Below are 19,674 nucleotides of genomic sequence, written 5' to 3'. Positions count from 1 at the left end.
AGTCACACCATCAGCTGGCTGCAGGCGAGGGGAGAGAGGCTGCTTCCCTGCAATACCCTGAGGACACTGCCTGGAAATGTCCTTGGAGCACGGGCGGGAACCTTGGCCTGCGGAAAGTGTCATCACAAAGTGTCTCCAACTTTCTCTTGGCAAGGCAAGGTGTGAGCAAACAAGGGCAGTGCACAGCAGTTAGAGCTGCTAATTTCAGCCAAAGCAGCTGGTTTCCCTGTCAGGCCTCAGGTACCTTGTACCATCTGCCCTTCTAATCCTCTTTCCAACTTCAAGAGGGAGTGAGGGGTAATTCACGTTCTGTAATCGCTTCCGTTAACAAAAAAAAAAAATAATCCAAAGCTGCCAGACCTCGCTACAACAACCCCTGTTGGATTTGTGCACTGGCTCCTCCTATTCTCAGCAGCAGTGATAATGCCTGCAAACTCCTACAGCAGCTCTCGTGCACTGATGTGCAGAACTGCTTTATAAAAGCTGGTGAGAAGCACCCCCTTCTTCTTGGGAAACAAGCAGCATCTGCGGGAGCAAGGGAAAGCAGCTCCATTTCCCTCCATCCCAGCTGAATCCACACCCATGGGTCACTACACCACCACCAAGAATCTTCCAGCCCAATGAAGCCAAATGCTGCAAGGCCCCTCCAATTTTTTAAATTTTTTTTAAGTTTTACCCCCCCCCCCTTTTTTTTTTTGCATCAGGTTTAAAGCTGAACCACATGTGAGAACTTGCTTTAAATAAATGGGTTTCCCTTACCCCCAAGGCAAAGGCTTTTGGTGTGGCTACAGTTTATACAATTAAGCTCATCCCGTGCCAAGAATCCTGAACTGCTGCCTCACATCAAGGACGCCTGTAGCACTTCAGTAATGGATTTTCCAGGATGTACCTAGACGTCCTCACTAAGATATTGTGGGAAATCTTTGCTGTTTCCTTGTCCAAACAGATAAAAATAGTAGATGATCCCTTAAAAGAACTGGAATTGCCACAGGCAGCCTTGAAACAGAGTGGAAGGGGAAGCTGTAGGGGACATCAAGAAAGAAAGAGGGTTTAGTGGGTGCTTGGTAAGACAACCAGATCACAGGGTGGGTAAAAGCATGGGGGGATTTCACATTTAACAGAGAAAATGAATCTCCAAGAATCCTGCTGTTCGCACCTCTTCTGCTACGCTGCTGGCTTCAGCCTCTGTCCTGCATCCAGGCAGGAGCAGGAGCTTGCAGCACGCCTGCCAGCTCAGCCGGCGCTCCAGCAGGCTGGGCAGAGATGCCCGCAGCCAAACCGTGCTGCCTTGCTCAGGTCAGCTAGTTCCCACCTCCGTGCTCATGCATCCTCCTGGCCCCATTCACCGCAAAAGCCTCCAGTGAGGGAGGCATGGCTGCGTGCCGCCCGGCAGGGACATCACGGTGCCAAGCAGCATCCAAAGCTTCGTGCCTCTCACCGTTCCCAGAAGGCACTGAGACTCCTGAATAGCGCCGTAGCATCCCAGGAACCCCACAAACATCATGACAGCTCCGACCGCGATCAGGATGTAGATTCCTGCAAGGGAAAGAGAGAGAGAGGTAAGCACGTTACTGCAGAGCTTTGTACGGCAGCATCGTGGCACCTGGCCGCACATGCGGGCTCCCCATGGCAGCTAATTACGATGTGCATAATTAAGGCCTAGGAGATACAAGTAGAGGTGGCTGCAGACACAGTAGAATGACACGACGTACGCAAGTCAGATCTCAAAGTGTTTGAAGCTGCTAACACCAAAACTTTAAAAACCCCGCATCACCCCCAAAATGAGATCAGAGAGCTCAAGCGGTAAAAGGCAGAGAATGTAGCAGGCAGGGCAAAGGCTTTACGGTGTCCTCAAAGCCGCAGGACGGGAGTTCCCATGGCATACATACTGTTTTAAATATTTAAGCAAAGGAGATGAAAATGATTAGTTAGCATATCTTTTAAAATAAACAATACGGCATATGGTTTAGTTATATTAAACATCATAAAAATATTTATCTGGCTAACATTTCAAAGACAGATGAGCCACAAAACTAACGGAAAAGCACTGCTTAAGCATCTCATTTAATATATTCTGGCTTTTGTTTGTTATAGGGTTTTTCTACAGAGAGGACGACATTTTTTACCTCCAACTTATTAAAATTTGCACAGTCAACTTACTCCATAACTAGTGTCAAAGCTTGGAAACTAGGCATTAGGGGGGCTCAGAAACACAGGAATGAAAAGTTATTCATCCAGGAAACAGAGCTTAACTCAAGGCTTAGGTCTGCTCCTGCTAGTAATCACCATCGTCTCACCAACTGTAAGATTGGTGAGACCATGGTGATGACTCAGTCCAATGCTAGAGCTCAGTTTCCCTTTCCGAAAAACCACAGCTTTCTCCTGGTGTATCCCGTATATTTAGTGCATTTTTGGTTAACTAATACGCTCAAGTATTGTGGTTCTACTACTTTGTAAGTGAATCCTACCTTCCATTCAAAAGAAATTTGACACATGCAGAAAATAATCAAAGAAATAATTACAAATGAGGCAAGCTGCAGTCACCATTTTTAACTGAGAAAGAGGAAAAAGAAATCAGGATGAGAACACACATACACGGGGCATCCCAGTGGTAACAGCAATACAGTGAATCTTGCTAGTGCTCAGGAGACACATCCCTTCAATTAAATGTTTTCCTTTGCTCAGAGTCAAAATGTTTTTATAGTTATTAATCAGTCTGTCAACTCTCCTTTATGAACAGCACTAAAGTGTAAAGAGAGCTCAAGATTAAATCTGCTTGTGCATGCTTGTCATGTTTAAGGTTTTTCTTATCTTTGCAGCTTTTAAACAATCTTCTGATAATTAAAGTGCAAAGTCTAAAGGGTATGCGCTGAGAGCAGAGCCAAGTCAAGGTAAACCGTTCTCTAAAAAAACCAGATACGCAATAACGGTCTCAACTTGTTTAAAATCCCCTTACAAATACATCAAATTTGGGAAAGGGTCAACTTCAGCTCCAGCTTCTTCCCTCTTTAAAACAGAAGCCACCAGCACCCAAACAACGCAAGGGCCAACTCAGCGAGAGGCAGCGACGGAAACGCGGCCCCAGCAGCCCCGGCGCGGGGACCCTCCGGACGGCGTTTCTCACCGGCACCGTGCTCGCACAATGCCTCCCGCTATATTTAGGTGGCGTGGGAGGGAGGAAGCCAGCTGCAGGGGAAGCGCCGGCACAATGGAGCGTGCTGACCCCACAGGAAGCCCCTCGTCACAAAACTCGACGGGCTCCATGGCTGGTGACACCGACATCCTCACAGCAGGGTTGCCAGCAGGAGGAGGGAAGAAAAAAAAAAAAAGCATGAGTTGCACTTCCTGATGTATATTGAGAGGGCTTCAGCAGCACCCCGTGGCCGCAAAAACCCAAAGGGCAGTTGGGTTGCTGAAGCCCCCTACGAGGGGATGGGACACCTCCTTGCTTGAAGGTGCACAGGGAGGGGAAAAACAAGCAGGAGAAACCGCTCAGTAGAGTTTCTTGGAAAGGACAGGCCAGCAGTTAAAGTTCGTGGCCCTGCCTGAGGTAGAATTAGGTAATTTTGCCCCAACAGTTGGAGATGACATAGGGCTGAGGGATCAGCAGTGGCAGCCGGACAGCCAGCCAGTTTGGTGAGCTGCAGGCTGGGGTGTGTGCAGGGGAGAGGGGCCCCAAAGATGCTAGAGGTGACGGAAAGGCAGGAACACATCCTGTAAAATGAAGGCTGGCTGCTGGATGCCTGCCAAGCTCCAGAGAGGCTGATGGAGATGTTCGGACCCTACATAACTGCTGTTTTAAGAAGAACAACACATCAGCAGTGGTCTCTCAAAAAACAGTCACCAGAGTCTGCTAATGTCCAAGAACCAGCCCTCACCGCTCCAGCTGGTACCAGTGATGTTGCTGGTTTAGGTTTCCAACCCAAACTGCATCAGTTTTTTACATCTTACAGCTTTACATCTTGCTTCTTCATTGCAAGTCCCGCTGGGAAAATCAACTTTGCTCATCCCTGTCTGCAGCAGCTTCTGGCTTTTTCTCACGTTAGGTCAGCAGAGAGGAGACAAAGCTGGGTTGAGGGCAAGTCATTTCAATGTCTGAGAAGTCACCATTCATGCTAATCACCTCGGTAAATGGATAACAAGCAGATGCAGCACATCTGGAGACCAAGCAGCATGATGCTGCAGGGACTCCAACGACCAGGTCACTCCCACAGATCGTCAGAAGATTTAATTCTCAGATTAAACACTGAAGACAATTTCCAGGCTGAACAAATATAGCCAGCAGCTCACAGAATCATATTGCAGCTGGAAGGGACCTCAAAAGATCTGGTCTAACCTTTTGTGAGAAACAGGGCCTAGAAGAGAATATCTAGCACCCTGTCCAATTATATCTTGAAAATCTCCAGGGATGGGGACTCTACCACAGCCCTGTGGAGCTTGTTCCAGTGAATCACTGTTCTCACTGTAAAAAAAAGCCTTCCTTATATTGAGATCATCAGGAAAATGTAAGAGCCACTGGCGGCTAGGAAAGAAAGTTTTGCTCTGAAAACAAGGAGATAAAAGCCCAGCGAGAACCTCAACTGATGGAGGAAACTAAGAGGGAACAGAGACACTTGCTGTTTTATAGAAGTCTTCTGGAGGCCTCTGTATTTGCTTCTTGCTGGGATTTGTGCAGCTTCAAAAAAACAAAACCAAACCTGACCTGCTGAACTCCCACCCCAGACAGGCTGTGCAGACCTTGGACAGACAAGCGAGGTCCCGGCTTCCCACTTCTCTACCTGCTCATGCTTCGGCAGCTAACCAAAGCCAGTGCCGCTGGCAAGCAAGCAAACAGCAAGAAGTAAAGGAGGGAAAAAACATGTGCACCGCATGCGGTTTCCTGACCAGAGCTCAGTGGATGTGACCGGTGGGGTGGGAGCAGCAGGAAAGCACAGCCAGGCAGGGGAGAGGGTGGCAATGACTGGCTTGAACTACAAAAAAAAAAAAAAAAAATCACAAAAACCCTGGAAGGCCCTTGGGATAAAGGCCAGCTTCATTCCCAGGCACAAACAAGTGGCCGTTATGGAGTCGCCTTTTGTTACCGAGGGCCAGAGCACTACGGCCTCCTGGGAGGCAACGGAGCGGCATTCTGCTCTGGAGTTTATTTAAAAATGAGCACAAGATATTTAATGCAACAATAGTGTCTTGTACAAAGAATGCTAGCGGTGTTTCTCCATGGAGATGCCATGCTGAAGGCTGCAAAGGCAACCAAAGTGCCCAACCACATGCTTTGGGTGGTGTTTATTTTCCCACACCCATCCTTCCCCTGAAGGGATGGGGCCCGTGGGAGGTCTCTGCCTCCAGACTAGGTGCCAGGCAGCTGGGAGGCTCTTTCACGGCAATCACAACCCAGATGGGAACGACCAAGCCCTTTTCCCAGAAAACAGCCTGACACATCTTAGCTTTCACTCCTGGCAGATGGCAAGGATGACGGCCAGCACGGTTTGGGGCTCCACGCCTGTGAGCGAGGCACCTGTCATCCCCATCCTGAATGGCGCGTTATCCGTCTTAAAGCCAGAGGAGACTTCCCCCAGCCCAAGCCTCCTCACCACTTCAGCATAAGAGATGGGATTAACTCCTGCTAGCCTGTCCTGGGTGGGAAACTCTTCACTGAAGCAGCATCCACTCCTTCAGGGCTCCACCCAAACTGGCACAATTCTGCATGAGCAAGGCTCCATCTGCCTTTCACATGCCACTTCCCAGCTCATTTGTACTGCAGCTTTCTCAGGGGTTTTAAAACAAGAAATGCTGTTTGCCATAAAAAAATAAAATCAGAGAGGTATAAAATGCAAACCGCAGTGCCTACAGTCATGCCGCTCCATCCAACAGCGGCAGGAGATAACCCTGGGAACAGCCAGAGCTGCAGCAACAGGTAGCGTGAGCAAATAATTTCTAGGTGTTCATGGTACCAACGTGCCTCCGTGTCCTTGAGCAACGTCACAGTGTGATTTCTAACCCTACGGCACAGTTCTCAGATAAGGCAGCAGCAAGCACGATTGCTAAAGCTGCCACGTGTACCTACTGGACCGCGAAAGCACTCCATGAGCCACAGGACCTGTATCTTGGAGCTGGGGAAGTCACAGGAGGACTCGCAGGGACAGGTGCTGTCAATATTGCCTGGAGTCCTCTATTTTCCTTTTGAGATGGAGCCTTAAAACAGAGAGCTTTAGGAAAGAGGGCCAACCAGTGTTAGTTTCACCTCCTCATTACAGAGAGATTGAGGGTCCTGTCTGAATTCAAAGCAGGAGCACAGCAACCACGATAGGATCTCTTCACTCAAGAGCATCAGGATGTAATACATCAGAAAAAGAAGCAGGAATGGACCAAACATTGTCCCTCCTTCCCCAATACAACCAGGGCACGTGCAGCTTTGGGCTGCAGGGACCTCCTAAAGCTTTAGCCACATGGAAAGCCCCTGAAGATCAGACCCAGGGGATGGACAGTTGTTGAGCACTTCTCTCTAGATGATGCTAGGTGGGGACGAAAAAAAGCAGCAAGAGGCCAGCTTAGTTCCCAGCTCATGCTGATACCCCCATGGACGGCCCTTTGCCTCCGGGCCAGGTAGGAAGCAGGATGCTCAGTTCTGGGAAGCAGGGAATGGAGGAGAAAGAGGCAGGATTCAGTGTCAGTACTTGCTCTGGCATTAAAGCAGCTATAGCTGGTGCCTGTAGAGTTGTAAAACCCATGTCCTCTTCCCTGCTGAGAAGTCAAAAAACAAGTAAAAAAAAAGTTTAAAAAAAAAGAGGAAATAACGAAAAAACAAAATAAAAGGAGGAACAAGCACAGCAGAGTCCCTCTAAAACAAGCAGAGAACAGTCCAGCCCTCTTCTTTCTGTGCCCCACAAACCCCATCAGAGATGCTGTGCAGCTCCAGGCATGGGCATTCCCGGGCAGCGCCCTACCTCTCCCCCCATTTCGCTCCTCTCCAGCAGCTTTAACTCATTAAGCTAATGGCAGCCAGCTTCTTCCCTCAGGTCACCATGGCAATGTTTCCAAAAGACAAAAAACAAAAAAACCCAAAAAAACCAAACCCCAAATCAAACAACAACAAAAAAACCCCATCAAAAACCTAAACTCCCCAGCACCACATCAAGCTTCCCAGGAAGCTCGGGTGGCTCTCCAAGCCATGCCTGCCCTCCCAATGGGATGTGCTTTAAAAAGGGGCTGAGAGTAGAGGGAAGAGAGATTTTTTGTGTTTACCCTCCCAACAGACCAGGGGAAGACTCTGCACATCAAAGAGTTTTTCAAGTTGCTGAGGGAGGGCGGGCTGCAGTGCCTACCCTGCCATGGGTCCTGGCCTGGAGATGCTGAACACCACAGGGCTTGTCACCAGCCCTACTGCAGGGAAGGGTGGGACCATGGGACGATGCTGGGATGGGGACTCCCATGCCACACCATGAAGCCTGGAAGAGCACCCTCTCTGTACCAAGAAGTCCTGACCATGACGTGCTTCCTTGTGGCTTGGGGACAAGATACAGGCAGGGAGCAGAAAATCCCTCCAGGATGGGGTGGGAGTGGGAAAGGGGTGGCTGCCCCAGCCAGCCAGCGAGGGAGGGTCTCTTGGACATTTTTGTCCAGCTGCCCAGTGGAACTGGCCCAGCAGAGCCAACAGTGCTTTCCTGGAAGTGGAGTGAGAGAGAGGGGGTGGAAAAAGAGAGGGTTTGCTGGAAGACGACAACTGGGAAGCCCCTCCATTCCTCTCCACCTCCTTTCCCAAGAAAAACATCGCTTCTCCCTGGCTGCTAATGACTTCCAGATGGAGCAACAGTGTCGCAAAGCGTGGAGAGCTCTCCTGGGGCTGTGTGGCTCACACAGGGAGATGAAAGGCTGTACATGCTGCCCTTGTCTGCGAGAACAAGGCAAGAAGGAAGCAAAGGACACACCTCTGTCAGCAAAGTGAAGGAGAGAATGGAGAAAACCCCAAACAACGTCCTTGTCTGCACACCCATACCCAAACAGACTCCAGACAGACACGCCACAGTCAGATTTCTTTTCGGAATCGCTGGAAGGAGCCTTTAGTTTCATAACATCAGCGTGCCGGCCAGAGCTGGGAGGAGGTCTACTGCACGTCTCCAGGACCGGGATGGACAACAGTGACACAGCACCCGAGACCCAGAATGGACAAGTCAGCCTATCCTCTGTTGCCCCAGACTACAACGCTTCTGGAGATCTCTACATGGCCTGTGGTCTCTCTCACCCACTGACAGAGCCCAAATCCCACTGGTGGATTTCTTGTGGACTTTGCACGCCTAAACACGTGGCAGGCCTTCAAAGGAAAACTGTCAAAGCTACAGATCTAAACAGCTCTGAAGAGCAAGAAACCACCTTTGGCATATGTCTCTGGTGGCAGAGCCAACAGGACAGGACAAAGGAGGAGGACAACTACATTATTTTTAGTTGCATAGTTCTGAACCCCAAAATAACCCAAAGGCACCAATTCATGGCCTTAAGTCATAACCAATTGTAGTCTGCAGAGTAAATGAATCTCAGGAGCTGGTCTCAATGAAGGTAGACTGAATTACAGTTAAATACAAGTTGCTTTTCTAATAGAAATTGAATTCTACAACAAGAATACAAGAAAAGGATTGTTTGTATTGTCAGCTATATGGTGTAAGCCAGATACTTAGTGGGAAGTATTGACAAAGTGTTTTTCCTCAAAACTACTATTTTTAAAAGACTTCCACCATTATTGAAGGAGTTGATCTGAAAGTGATTAGAGGAAAATCTAGAACCAGTAAATCTCAGCCTTTCTTTTTCTTTAAGTGATTAAATAATTAAATTGCCTTTAACTGTAAATAAGTTTATTTCCAAGAGAGAAAAAAATGCATGTACTTCTATTTAAGAAAACCCCAAATGTATTTTTTTTTTTTAAATAATCCATTTTGCTCACTGTAGTTCAAACTTTTGTTTCCACTCCCAAACATCCAAGTCTGGCCACAGCTTGCATCTCTACTGGGAAACCACTGACAGACAGAGCCTTGAAGAAGTATAGCACGAATGGGTGAGATAAGAACCCTGTGCTGAACTAGCTGTGTGCGTCTGCAAGGATTGCTGCAGCACCTCACGCCAGGACAGAAAGTGGTAAAAACCCACTGGTGTTTTTACAGGAACTAGAGACCAGGATCCTTGGGGTCTTCTCTAGCCCTTTCATAACAAGTTTAGCAAAAGATTTGCTGTTGAGTCTAACCCCACAACATACAGAAGTTGGCACCACCTTTGAAAGGTGCCTAATATTTCTGGAGGGATGGGGTCAAGGATGGGAGTATGAAGAGAAGCCAAGAACTCCCCATTGCTCATGGCAGGTCCGCACCCACTGTAGCACTCCTGGCTTCCAGAGCCTTTGCACCACACCAGAGCTCAGCACAAGCCCCTCTGCAACAAACCCCACATCTCTGAACCCCTGGACATCACTGTTTTGTCTAAGGCAGTCCTGAAAAGGCTAATTAAGAAAAAAGCTGCTGTTACGGATAGAAGAGAGCGCCTCCATGACTGCTTAGCCAACACAAGTCTGTTTGGATGATGTGCTGGGATGCTCTGCACTGCTGGCCACATCTGGGACCCAGGGCAAGAGTGGCCAAAGCATCCTCACATGCCATGGGGAGAGTGGGCAAGCCCTGGGAAGCTCAGGCAGGCGTCCTGATCCCTATGCATGTACACCCTGCCGCTCAGCAGTCCCTCCTCTCTGCAAGGGTCAGACCCCTGAGGCCAGCAAAGCCTCACGACAGAACTTCCACAAATCCTGAGGACACCCATGAAAGCTTGCCAGCGATGGATGCTGCACTTACTTCAAGGACAAGCGCGCAGATGTGATTGCAGTTCAACTCAAACGTGTACTCGTTTGCGAGAAAGACTTCAAAGTATCCCTGTGCTTCTGGCCCCATTTTCTTCCCAGCCCTGTCTGCGTGAAAAGCAGCTTGAGCTCATTTCCAGGGCAGAAATCATTATCCTGGATTGTATTTGTACGGAGCAGGATGGTGAAGAGTCTGTGATTCACCTCATTAGAAAGCCTGCATTCCCATTAGCCAGTCTCCCCTCCAGTGCTACCGCAGCACACTGCTTCGCTGGCACGCTGGCCACGTTAAAATTAGCCCAAAGCCATTGCTGCCCCCAGCTGTGCTCCCTCCTTGCCTCCCAAGGCTTTGCTGCCTGACCTGCTTGGAGCTGGATCCACAGTCATTCTGGTTGCTAGGCAAAAAAACCCCCCAAAAATAAAAAAACCCATGTTGCCTTACTGGTGGGGCAAGGACGGCGGGGAAGGGAAACTGCGGGAGCAGCCTTGGCGGCCAGGTTTAACCCGCCTCCGTGTGTCCATCCAAAACCTTACATGCTTCCCAAGGAGCACTGGTGCCGCCGTGCTCCAGGGAGGGGACACTGCCCATCAGAGGATTTACTAATAAAACATGAAAAAACTAAACAGAAGCAAAACCAACCTCCTCCTCACCCCCAAAGCTACATGGGAAACCGCACCCCAGCTCTGGATGCCTTTGCACTCCTCCTCCCGGCTGGCCCCGCTCCCAGGGCCGAGCTAATTAGAGCCGTGGGTCGCGTCGCCCTGTCACTTGCTGTGAGCGGCTGGACGCAGATTTCCTATTTTGGATCTGGCGGGCGAGAGCAAAGCCGAGACCATCCGGCTGCCGCACTCCACTCCTGGCCGGGTGGCTTCAGGAAATCACAGGAATGGCGGGCAGCAGGGACGAGCACCCGGCCACGCTCCCAGCGCACAGGCAGCCCAGCAAGGGGGGAAATGTGAAATCCAGGGGTGGGGATTTAAGGCAAACAAGAGCCAAAGCTTTTATCCCTGCCCTGCTAAAAGCATTTCACTTGCAGCGGCCATCTCTGAGCATCACGTAACCAAATCCCTGAAGGATGGGGATCCTGGCTTTACCCTGTCACATTATCTTCAGTATCATCCCACCGAGACGGGGCAAAAGCAGTAAATCCAGTGTCACTTGCCTCTTCAGGATCCCCAGGGGCTCTTAAAACCAGTGACACCACAGCACCAACTGATTATGGAGAGATCAGACTGCTCAAGTTTGTACTGGTATCCGCAGAGATGGACCAGGTCAGCCTTTTCCCACAGGTTCCCACAACTTACTGAATCACCGTTTCGTTTTTTCTAAAAATGGTACTTTATGTGTAGGGTCAATAACTATCCAAGATGTAGTTAACTGGTTGTTAGCATACACCTTATCTGTGCCTCTAGCTATCTTGACGGATGTCTTCTGACCCACTATCAACACCTTGCCAGCCTCCAGACACGCAGAGCACTTCAGACAGAGTGTTACGAAAGGGCAAGAGGCAAGGCGGATTTTAGGTTTTTAACTACAAATAAAGCAAATAAATGCATATTAGACCATAAGCCTAGCTCAGATGAAGAGTTAAGTATTTTCCTTTATAGTCACAAAAGCATGAAACTACGGTGCTCCCCCGGTACCGTTTGGTTTTTACAGTGCTGAAGCAGTTAACTGGCCATTTGCTGGAGCATTGGGTCCACAGCCAAAATGGAAGTGCCAAAAGCCAAGACTGCAACAAGTGGTTAGGGGATCAGATGGTTTGCAAGCTGTGCCAAGGAAAAGCCCACAAACAAGAGCTTGTTTAATACCCTCCCAAGCCAGCCCACAAGACAACTTGCTGGATGCGGTGCCAAGGTGCTGGGGGCAGGGGGTGGTGGTGGTACCGCTCGCAGGAAACCCCAGTCCCAGGAGCTCCCTCCTTGCGGGCTGGACGGGTGAGCGGAGGAACAGCTGCCGGTGCCCACAGGGGCTGCAAGGGCGGCTGCCTGTGGCCATCCGGCTGCAGGGGAAGCTGAGAGCAAGGACTGCTCCTCTCCTCCTGCTCCCGTGCATGGCCGGACCCTTCCCTTCCCCAGCAGCTCTCCCCTTCGCCTGCAGCAAACTCTGCAGTGTGGCCCAGAAGAAGCCCAGCCCCTGAATGAGAGCTGCAACCAAGAGACCTGAGCATCAGCTCACCATGGTGAAAACCTGCTGTATTTCTGAGGACAGATTAAGCCCTGCAGCAGGCTGAAGGCAGATAAGCATCACGCCTTGTACCCCGGTTGCTGCCCTGCTCCCCACATCCTCCTTCTCCCACTTCCCCACTGCCATCAAATCCCACACGCTGACCAGCTGTGTTAATTATTTTTCCTCTCCTGTGACACATGGACACCCTGGGAAAACAGACTTTACAAAACAGCTTTAACTTCAGGGCAGGGGAAAGGACACAGAGAGAAACCAGACACACCAAAGCACCACTTTTCCACTCCACCTCCTCACCAAGTACAAACCTCACGGTGCAAGTTTTCCTCCTCTGACAGTTTTTATTGCTTCCCTCTGTCCTGCAGCGACATGGCAAAGCCTGGCCGGCCTTTAAAAGCCTCCTGACAGATCCCGGGACCAGCGCCCCACGCCAGACACCAAAAAGTGATTTGCAAGGGAAAAAAACCTCAGCTCTGAAGGCCAACCCCAGAGAGGTTCCTGCTCCTAAAGCAGGAACATTGTGTGCATGTGTATGTTGGATGCCAGAGGAGAAAAAGCAGGGAGTATCGGGGGGGGGGGGGGGGCAGGAAAAAAAAAAGGAAAAGCAAAAAGAAATCCCAGCTTTCAGACTCCAGAGGGCTGGCTGGGAGAGGCAGCAGCTGAAAGAAATGCTCTGCTATTATTACTGCATGGAAATTACAGCTGCCAGAAGGAATCCAGGCCGATCTGTTGCTGAATATAACTTTAAAAAGACAGCCAGCCTCAAATCATGAGTGTCAGAAAGCCAGCGCGGTGGTGGGACCTGCAGTCCATTCCCCATCATCTTCTAAATAACAAATGCCAAGGACAAAGACAAAACAAAAAGGGGTGAAAGAGCAGAAGATGCCCAACAGGCGGGAGGGGAGGACTCAGCCCCCACACTCCAGGTCCCCCCAGTTTTGGGAGAAATATGTTAACTAGGGAGACATCAGCTGTTGGCCCCCAGAAGGAAGGAGATGTTTGGGCTGATTCCTGGAAAGAGTTTAATTTCTTAAGAGTTCAATTTTAAAAAGAGAAAAGGGAAAACCTACAAAGCAGAAATGCTGTAAATAGAGCTCTGGGTGCGAGGCAGGAGAGGGGAGACAGCAAGAGAGGGAAACCCACTGCTATTTACAGCAGGAGCACCGACTGTAACCAGGCACAGCCAGGGAGAGGGCTCAGGCATGCCGTGTCATGGACAAGCAGGGCAAACCAAAGGAAAACCCTCGCCAGAAGGCAATTTCAGCTACAGGTGAAGACAGGACATCAGATCAGATGGGTCCTTGCCCCGGCAGCTTGCACTCCAAGCCAGCCCCTACCTGGCAGCCAGCCCCTCCTGCAAGCTGCTCCCCCTCATCCATGAGGGATTGTTGGAGAACAGGGCAAAAATAGGGGGTTTAATCTTCCAGCAAGCCAGCATGCTGTCAAATTAATAAAAATCACGCTAAGCTTAACCATAACACACAGAGGCTCCACCTGCCCCTCCTGGAGAACATGAGTCACGAGCTCGCCAAGCTTCACTTTCTACTGCCAGTCGCTCCGTCGGCTACTTTTACATCCCTTTGGATAGGAAACGAGACACGCTTCCAAGAAGTCTCCCCTCTTCCCAAACATATTCCAGGGTAGACCGCAGCAGAGAATGGCACCGGAGAAAACCTGCTATGTCACAACACGTCTCTTTGCACTTTTAGCTGCCGTGACTTTGGATTCTGCGCTTGGGTCACGGCCAACATTTAATGAACGCTTTGATTGGCACGGCAGGGGATATTTTGGGGAGTACAGGGGGAGTGGGAGGTATTCTTAGTCCGACCTGCCTACTGCTCACCCTTTGGACGTGCTGCAGTCCACCCTGGGGCCTGACACCCACGCGGCGACACCAGCATTCCCCCCAGACCTACTTACCGACGTAGAAGGTGTTGGGGGCCTGCTTGTCCCCCAGCTGTAGGTAGAGGATATTCGTCGTCTGCGAGTCATGCCGCAGCCACAGGGCCACTCCTAGGATGATGCCTCCGGCCAGCTGGGGAGAAAGCAGAGGGAAGCAGGCATTACCCACCGCTCCAGCCACAACAGACCCAGGGTGGTGGTTTCCGGGCAGGAGCAGTGCTTGCTTTTCATCTTTCTGCAAATTCTTATTGTGTTGGGTTTGCGTGGCAAGGTTTTGGTAGCGGGGGGGGCTACAGGGGTGGCTTCTGTGAGAAGCTGCTAGAAGCTTCCCCTGTGTCTGACAGAGCCAATGCCAGCCGGCTCCAAGATGGACCCACCGCTGGCCAAGGCCAAGCCAATCAGCGCCTCTGTGATAACATATTTAAGAAAGAGAAAAACAGTTAGAGAGAGCTTTTGCAGCCAGAGAGAGGAGTGAGAAGATGTAAGAAACTCTGCAGACACCAAGGTCAGTGCAGAAGGAGGGGGAGGAGGTGCTCCGGGCACCAGAGCAAGATTCCCCTGCAGCCCGTGGTGAAGACCATGGTGAAGCAGGCTGTTCCCCTGCAGCCCATGGAGGGAGGATGAGGGGGTGTAGAGATTCCACCTGCAGCCCGTGGAGGACCCCACGCCAGAGCAGGTGGAGGCACCCAAAGGAGGCTGTGACCCTGTGGGAAGCCCACGCTGGAGGAAGCTCCTGGCACGACCTGTGGATCCGTGGAGAGAGGAGCCCACGCCAGAGCAGGTTTGCTGACAGGACTTGTGACCCCGTGGGGGACCCACGCTGGAGCAGTTTGCTCCTGAAGGTCTGCACCCCGTGGAGGAGACTCATGTTGGAGCAGTTCGTGAAGGACTGTCTCCCGTGAGAGGGACTCCATGCTGGAGCAGGGGAACAAAGAGAGGAGTCCTCCCCCAAGGATGAAGAAGCAGCAGCAGAAACAACGTGTGATGAACTGACCGTAACCCCCATTCCCCGTCCCCCTGTGCTGCTGAGGCGGGGTGGAGGTCGAAGCCGGGAGTGAAGTTGAGCCCAGGAAGATGGGAGGGGTGGGGGGAGGTGTTTTAAGATTTGATTTTATTTCTCATTCCTGTACTCTGTTTTGCTTAGTAATAAATGAGATGAATTTCCTCTCTAAGTTCAGTCTGTTTTGCCCATGAAGATTAGTGAGTGATCTCTCCCTGTCCTTATCTCGACCCACAAGCTTTTCGTTATACTTTTTCTCCCCTGTCTAGTGAAAGAGGGGAGTGATAGAGCGGCTCTGCTGGGCACCTGGCCCCCAGCCAGGGTCAACCCACCACACTTATTTACTCCTTTCATGTACAAGAACATCCTTCCTAACCATCGTCCCAGCCCTGCAATGTGCTTTACACCCCAAACCATGTGAGCCACATAATCCTCCTGGCTTTACGAGAACACCCCTCGCTCTGGGGATGTGCAAAGCCCTTTCCAGTTCCTGCAGGTGATTTCTTTCCTAAGAACTATTTTATTACTCCATTAAAATGGAAGGCTCAGCCTTACCCAAGAAGCATGAGATGTGCGACTGAGGTTTTTAGGAGAACTTTTCAACAGAAGTTAGGGTCAGCTCCAATTACTCCCTTTTCCCAAGGGGGTGTTATTGCCCCACTTCATTTCTCTGTGAGGTACAAACAGGTTTTGGGGTTTTGTTTGATCTGATGAGAACTGAGTAGGAAGGATGGGGAGACTTTGACTCAGAAAGCAGGGGGGAGCATCAGTTTTTCCCTCTGCCCCCAGTCTCATGTGCACATTACTTTGCATCCAGGGTCAGGCTTCCAATCTAAGGAGACCTAGTGGGACAGAGCTTTCTGCACCCCCAAAAGCTGCTCTGCCTCAGGGGAGACTCGTCCAACCAATGTGACACCAAAAGGCAGTAAAACTGCTAGCCATGCAGAGAAAGAGCAGAGGCATCATGGCTTTAAACTGCTGTCGTGCCTGCTTGCAAGGGATCCACAACGCCTCCAACCTCTCTAAAGCACACTCCTCATGATGTCCACACTTTGACATTTAGCACAGTGTTTAGGAGCATACAGATAACTAAGAAACCACACTCAGTGGGACCTGGTAACATTTCCAGCAGCATCTTTGTGTTATATCCCATTACTCCACACCCCCTCGCCTCCACGGGTCTCAGGGATGTCCCACATCAGGAGAGGACAGACAAAGATTCGCACTGGCTGCCCTCACAGCATTGCTTTGATTAATATCTAGTCTTCTTCCAAGGTGTCCCTTGAGCACAGCAACCCCTGCGGCCATCGCTTCCACTGCTCGGTTCACTGCCTGTTTTATTTCATAACGTGACAGAAAAAGAGAAACCTGAACCCAGCTCCCTGTGGGTGGGCCGTGAGCTGGGACCACGCTCTTCCGCTCCTCCGGCATGTACGGCTTTCCTTAACATCCTAATACAGGATTGAAGCAGAGCAAAGCCTTGGTTCAGGCCATGACACAACCATGCCGCTTTTGGAGGCCACCATGAAGATGCTTGCTGGAGCTGAGCAGCTCTGCAAGCCAACGAGGCTGAAACCACCGCCTTGGCCATGGTGGTTGTGTGGCAGAGCACCCGCACACACGTGTGCAAGCAGACACATGTGACAGAGCTCCCAGGGCAAGGATAAAAAAACACGCTTCAAACACAGGAGGAGGTGTTCTGCCTATAGAGTATCACCCCAGCTTACCGCTGGACTATTTATGTCCAAGTAACGGGTAGTTTTATGACTGACTTCCTCACTGTTTTCTCTTCCAGGGAGGGGTGGGGAATGGCAGCAGAAGACGGGAGTGGATCGGAGGCATTGCAGCGGGGAGGTGTCACTGAGAGGAACTCAAGCCAGAGCATTTCCAGCAGGACTCGCTGTGTTCTCCATGACACACCACCCCCCCCCCCTTTAAAACCATGAGAGAGCGGGGAAAAAATAAACACACGTGTAAAAAATCCCAAACAAACCAAAAACTTTAAGAATTCAATATCATATTTATGAAAGGCTGGAAGCACCTGTTCCAATGCTGATTTAATTTTGAGTGTCCTAAATCTTCAAAGCCATCCATCTTAAAAAAGGGAAGATAACTACCAAGAAGTACAGAAATGAAAACACCATTTTTTTCAAAAGGGTCTGAGTCAGGTCACTACAAGCATGAGAGGCACCATGAAGGTCACATTAAAAAAAAAAAAAAAAAAAAGAAGAAGAGAGAGAGCTTGCTCAGTAGAAGTGGAAAGTCTCCAGTTGTGCAAGCACAGCAGAGCCTCAGTGAATGCACGAGGACTGGGATTTGCAAGACAGGCTGCTGGTGGGAGTCCGGCTTTGCCCCTTGGGAGGTCAGCTGGTGATCTTCCTCCCTGCTTGCTTCTGCAAATCCCAGCCATGAGATTTCTACAGGGGTGCCATCAAACCTGGGGCAAACCCACACAATTTGTGCAAAACGCAGGGCAAGCTGACCTTGGGGCTTTTTCAGTTACTGGAGGGAGAAAATCCCCACCAGCTCCCTGGAAAGGGAGGGAAGATTTTACAAGCCTTTCCCCAATTTGACAGCAAAATAATCAGCTTTTAACACTCTCCCACAGCAACCAATTCAACTTCTCCACCGGCACGGTCCCTCATCCCTCTTGCACTTGGGAGAGTCCAAGGTTCTCCAAACACTCGCTACGGAGCAAAGTCACGAAAGTCAGTCCGTGCTCAAATCCAGCTCCAAATAAGGCAGCTTGTGGCTTCACAGAAAGTTACCCAAATCCAGGCTGGCACGGCTCGTTCATTGTCTGAGGACATAATGAAGCCCGTGTCTATCCTCTCAGGAGGAGGAGAATGCCCCCAAATTAATCAGTGCTACTCTTAAAGTAAAGGTCTCAGTGGCTCCCAGGGGAGGAGAGACCCTGAGGAAGATTGGGGTTTCTGTGCTGGCTGGAAGAGGTGAAGAAAAAACTGCAGCCCTTTCTGGTTTGGTTTTCCCTCTGGAAGGGGCCAATGCTCTGCCCCGGCAGGCTGCCCGCCGTGCCCAGCAGTACCCACCTCAGCACCCCCTGCCACCCGCAGCAAGGCTGGGACAACACCAGTGCGAGGAGAGGCAGCTGCTTTCCTATCAAATTTGCCCCAAAATGCCCAACACAGAGCTGACAGCAGGCTGCAAGCTACCCTCAAAATATTTGTTAATCATTTGGGAGCATCAGCAGACAGGATAAAGCCTCTTCTAACAACTCATCAAAGCCACCGCAGCGGTGAGGTCTGCCTACGGCAGCCAGCTGAACCAATCTCCAGATGTTCCCGGTTTCAGCCCCAACGCGCCCTGGGAACACCCCATGTCTGTCCCTTCTGCACCGCCCCACTCCATTTGCTTTTTTAACAGAGCACAGAGGACCTTTGAAAAGAAGTTTTAATCCAACAGCAGCTGGATTTCTTAAGCAAACGTTGCTTTCTCTTACTAATGAAAACAGGGCTTAGGCTACAATGAGTAACTTTTTCCATGAAAACCATACATCCTTCCACCACCAAGAAGCGCAGAACATAATTAAGGCATCTTTCTTCCCAAAAGAAAGATGACAAGAGGGAGAAAAGCTCATTGGTGCACAGCAGTAACCCTGCCTTCCACTGCACCTTGCCTGGGATAATCTCATTTTTAACACAATTTGTTCCAGATATAAGCTCAGTATTTTCTTCCCTCTCCATCCTACAATCGCTGTTGTTTGCTGACACGAGCTAGAAGAGCTCCAACCACTGATGGCAGCGTCACACTGGTCTCCAGGCTGCACATCCTCATATATTAAATATCCCTTCCCCCCCCCCCCCGTAGGTATCCACGAGCAGGTTATCTCATTGCTCTGTGCTTGCCCAGCTAGTTGGAAACATCTCAGCAGCTGGGGCCATCACTCGTTGCAGATATACCCCCAGTGCCCCAGCACAGCTCTACATTTAAATTTTCGAGGACTGCTTTAATGAAAGCAATAATTTAAGAGCTGCAGCTTCAGCCACGCCAGCACTCCATCACTCTTCAATCTCCATTCCACGAGACGACCTGCCCAGCTGGCCGTTCCCCTGAAGGCTCCTGCAGAGGTGGACGCCACTGAAACAAGCAACTGCTCGGACTCCAACTCAGGGCATCTACATTACTTTCCAGACTTTTAAGCGCTTCTAACTTTCTCGGCTGCTTTTACAGCTTTGCACTTTCCTCTGCTCTTGAGTGTTTTAAGCTCTCATTTTGCTGCCTTCCCCTACCTGTGCTTTCGTATGCCTCTGTTTAAAAAAAAAAGTAAAATCCCACAGACATACCCTCCAAATCCCAAAGGAAAACCACCCCTCTGTGAAAATAACACCTCCTCCATCTTTCCTGCCCCTTCAAAAATCCACTGTGAGCCTAGAAGGGCACCCAGTCCAGGGCACAGGATCCCCACTGCATTGCTAGTGATGCCCAGGACGGGGTCGGTTCCAGAGATCGCGCCCCAAGCAGCTTGCCGGCACAGCAAAGGTGGCACGGCAGACTCCAGTGTTTCCTCTTTACTGCTATTTTCCAGCTTCCAGAGATTTATTGCTTCTTCCAGACAGCCAGATTTTTCCAGCTGGATCCTGCCTGCCCAAGGCTTGCTTTTCGCAGGGACACTGTTCCAGCTTGGCATGGCCAGGGGAAGCCCCCATCGGATGCTGCCTAAGGGAGGGAAAATGCAGACCCCCAGCCCCTCGAGAGGTGCTGGAGTGGTACCCCATGTGATGTGGTATCACTGTCTGA

The 19,674-nt window shown here is 50.4% G+C and overlaps 1 protein-coding gene across 1 annotated transcript in view; it reads right to left on the bottom strand.

Moving 5' to 3' along the window:
* Window positions 1-19,674, bottom strand: part of CD81 (CD81 molecule) — a 37,346-nt gene that overhangs the window by 9,929 nt on the left and 7,743 nt on the right. Inside the window, exons 2-3 of the mRNA XM_075754935.1 lie at window positions 13,935-14,049; window positions 1,439-1,536 (exon numbers count right to left, since the gene is read on the bottom strand). Coding sequence (XP_075611050.1) covers window positions 1,439-1,536; window positions 13,935-14,049 — 213 coding nt within the window. The remainder of the gene's footprint in view (window positions 1-1,438; window positions 1,537-13,934; window positions 14,050-19,674) is intronic.

Source organism: Balearica regulorum, chromosome 5, assembly GCF_011004875.1.
Source record: "Balearica regulorum gibbericeps isolate bBalReg1 chromosome 5, bBalReg1.pri, whole genome shotgun sequence".
Classification (NCBI taxonomy): Eukaryota; Metazoa; Chordata; class Aves; order Gruiformes; family Gruidae; genus Balearica; species Balearica regulorum.
Note: the sequence above shows the minus strand (reverse complement) of the source record. Positions and strands in the feature narration are given on the sequence as shown.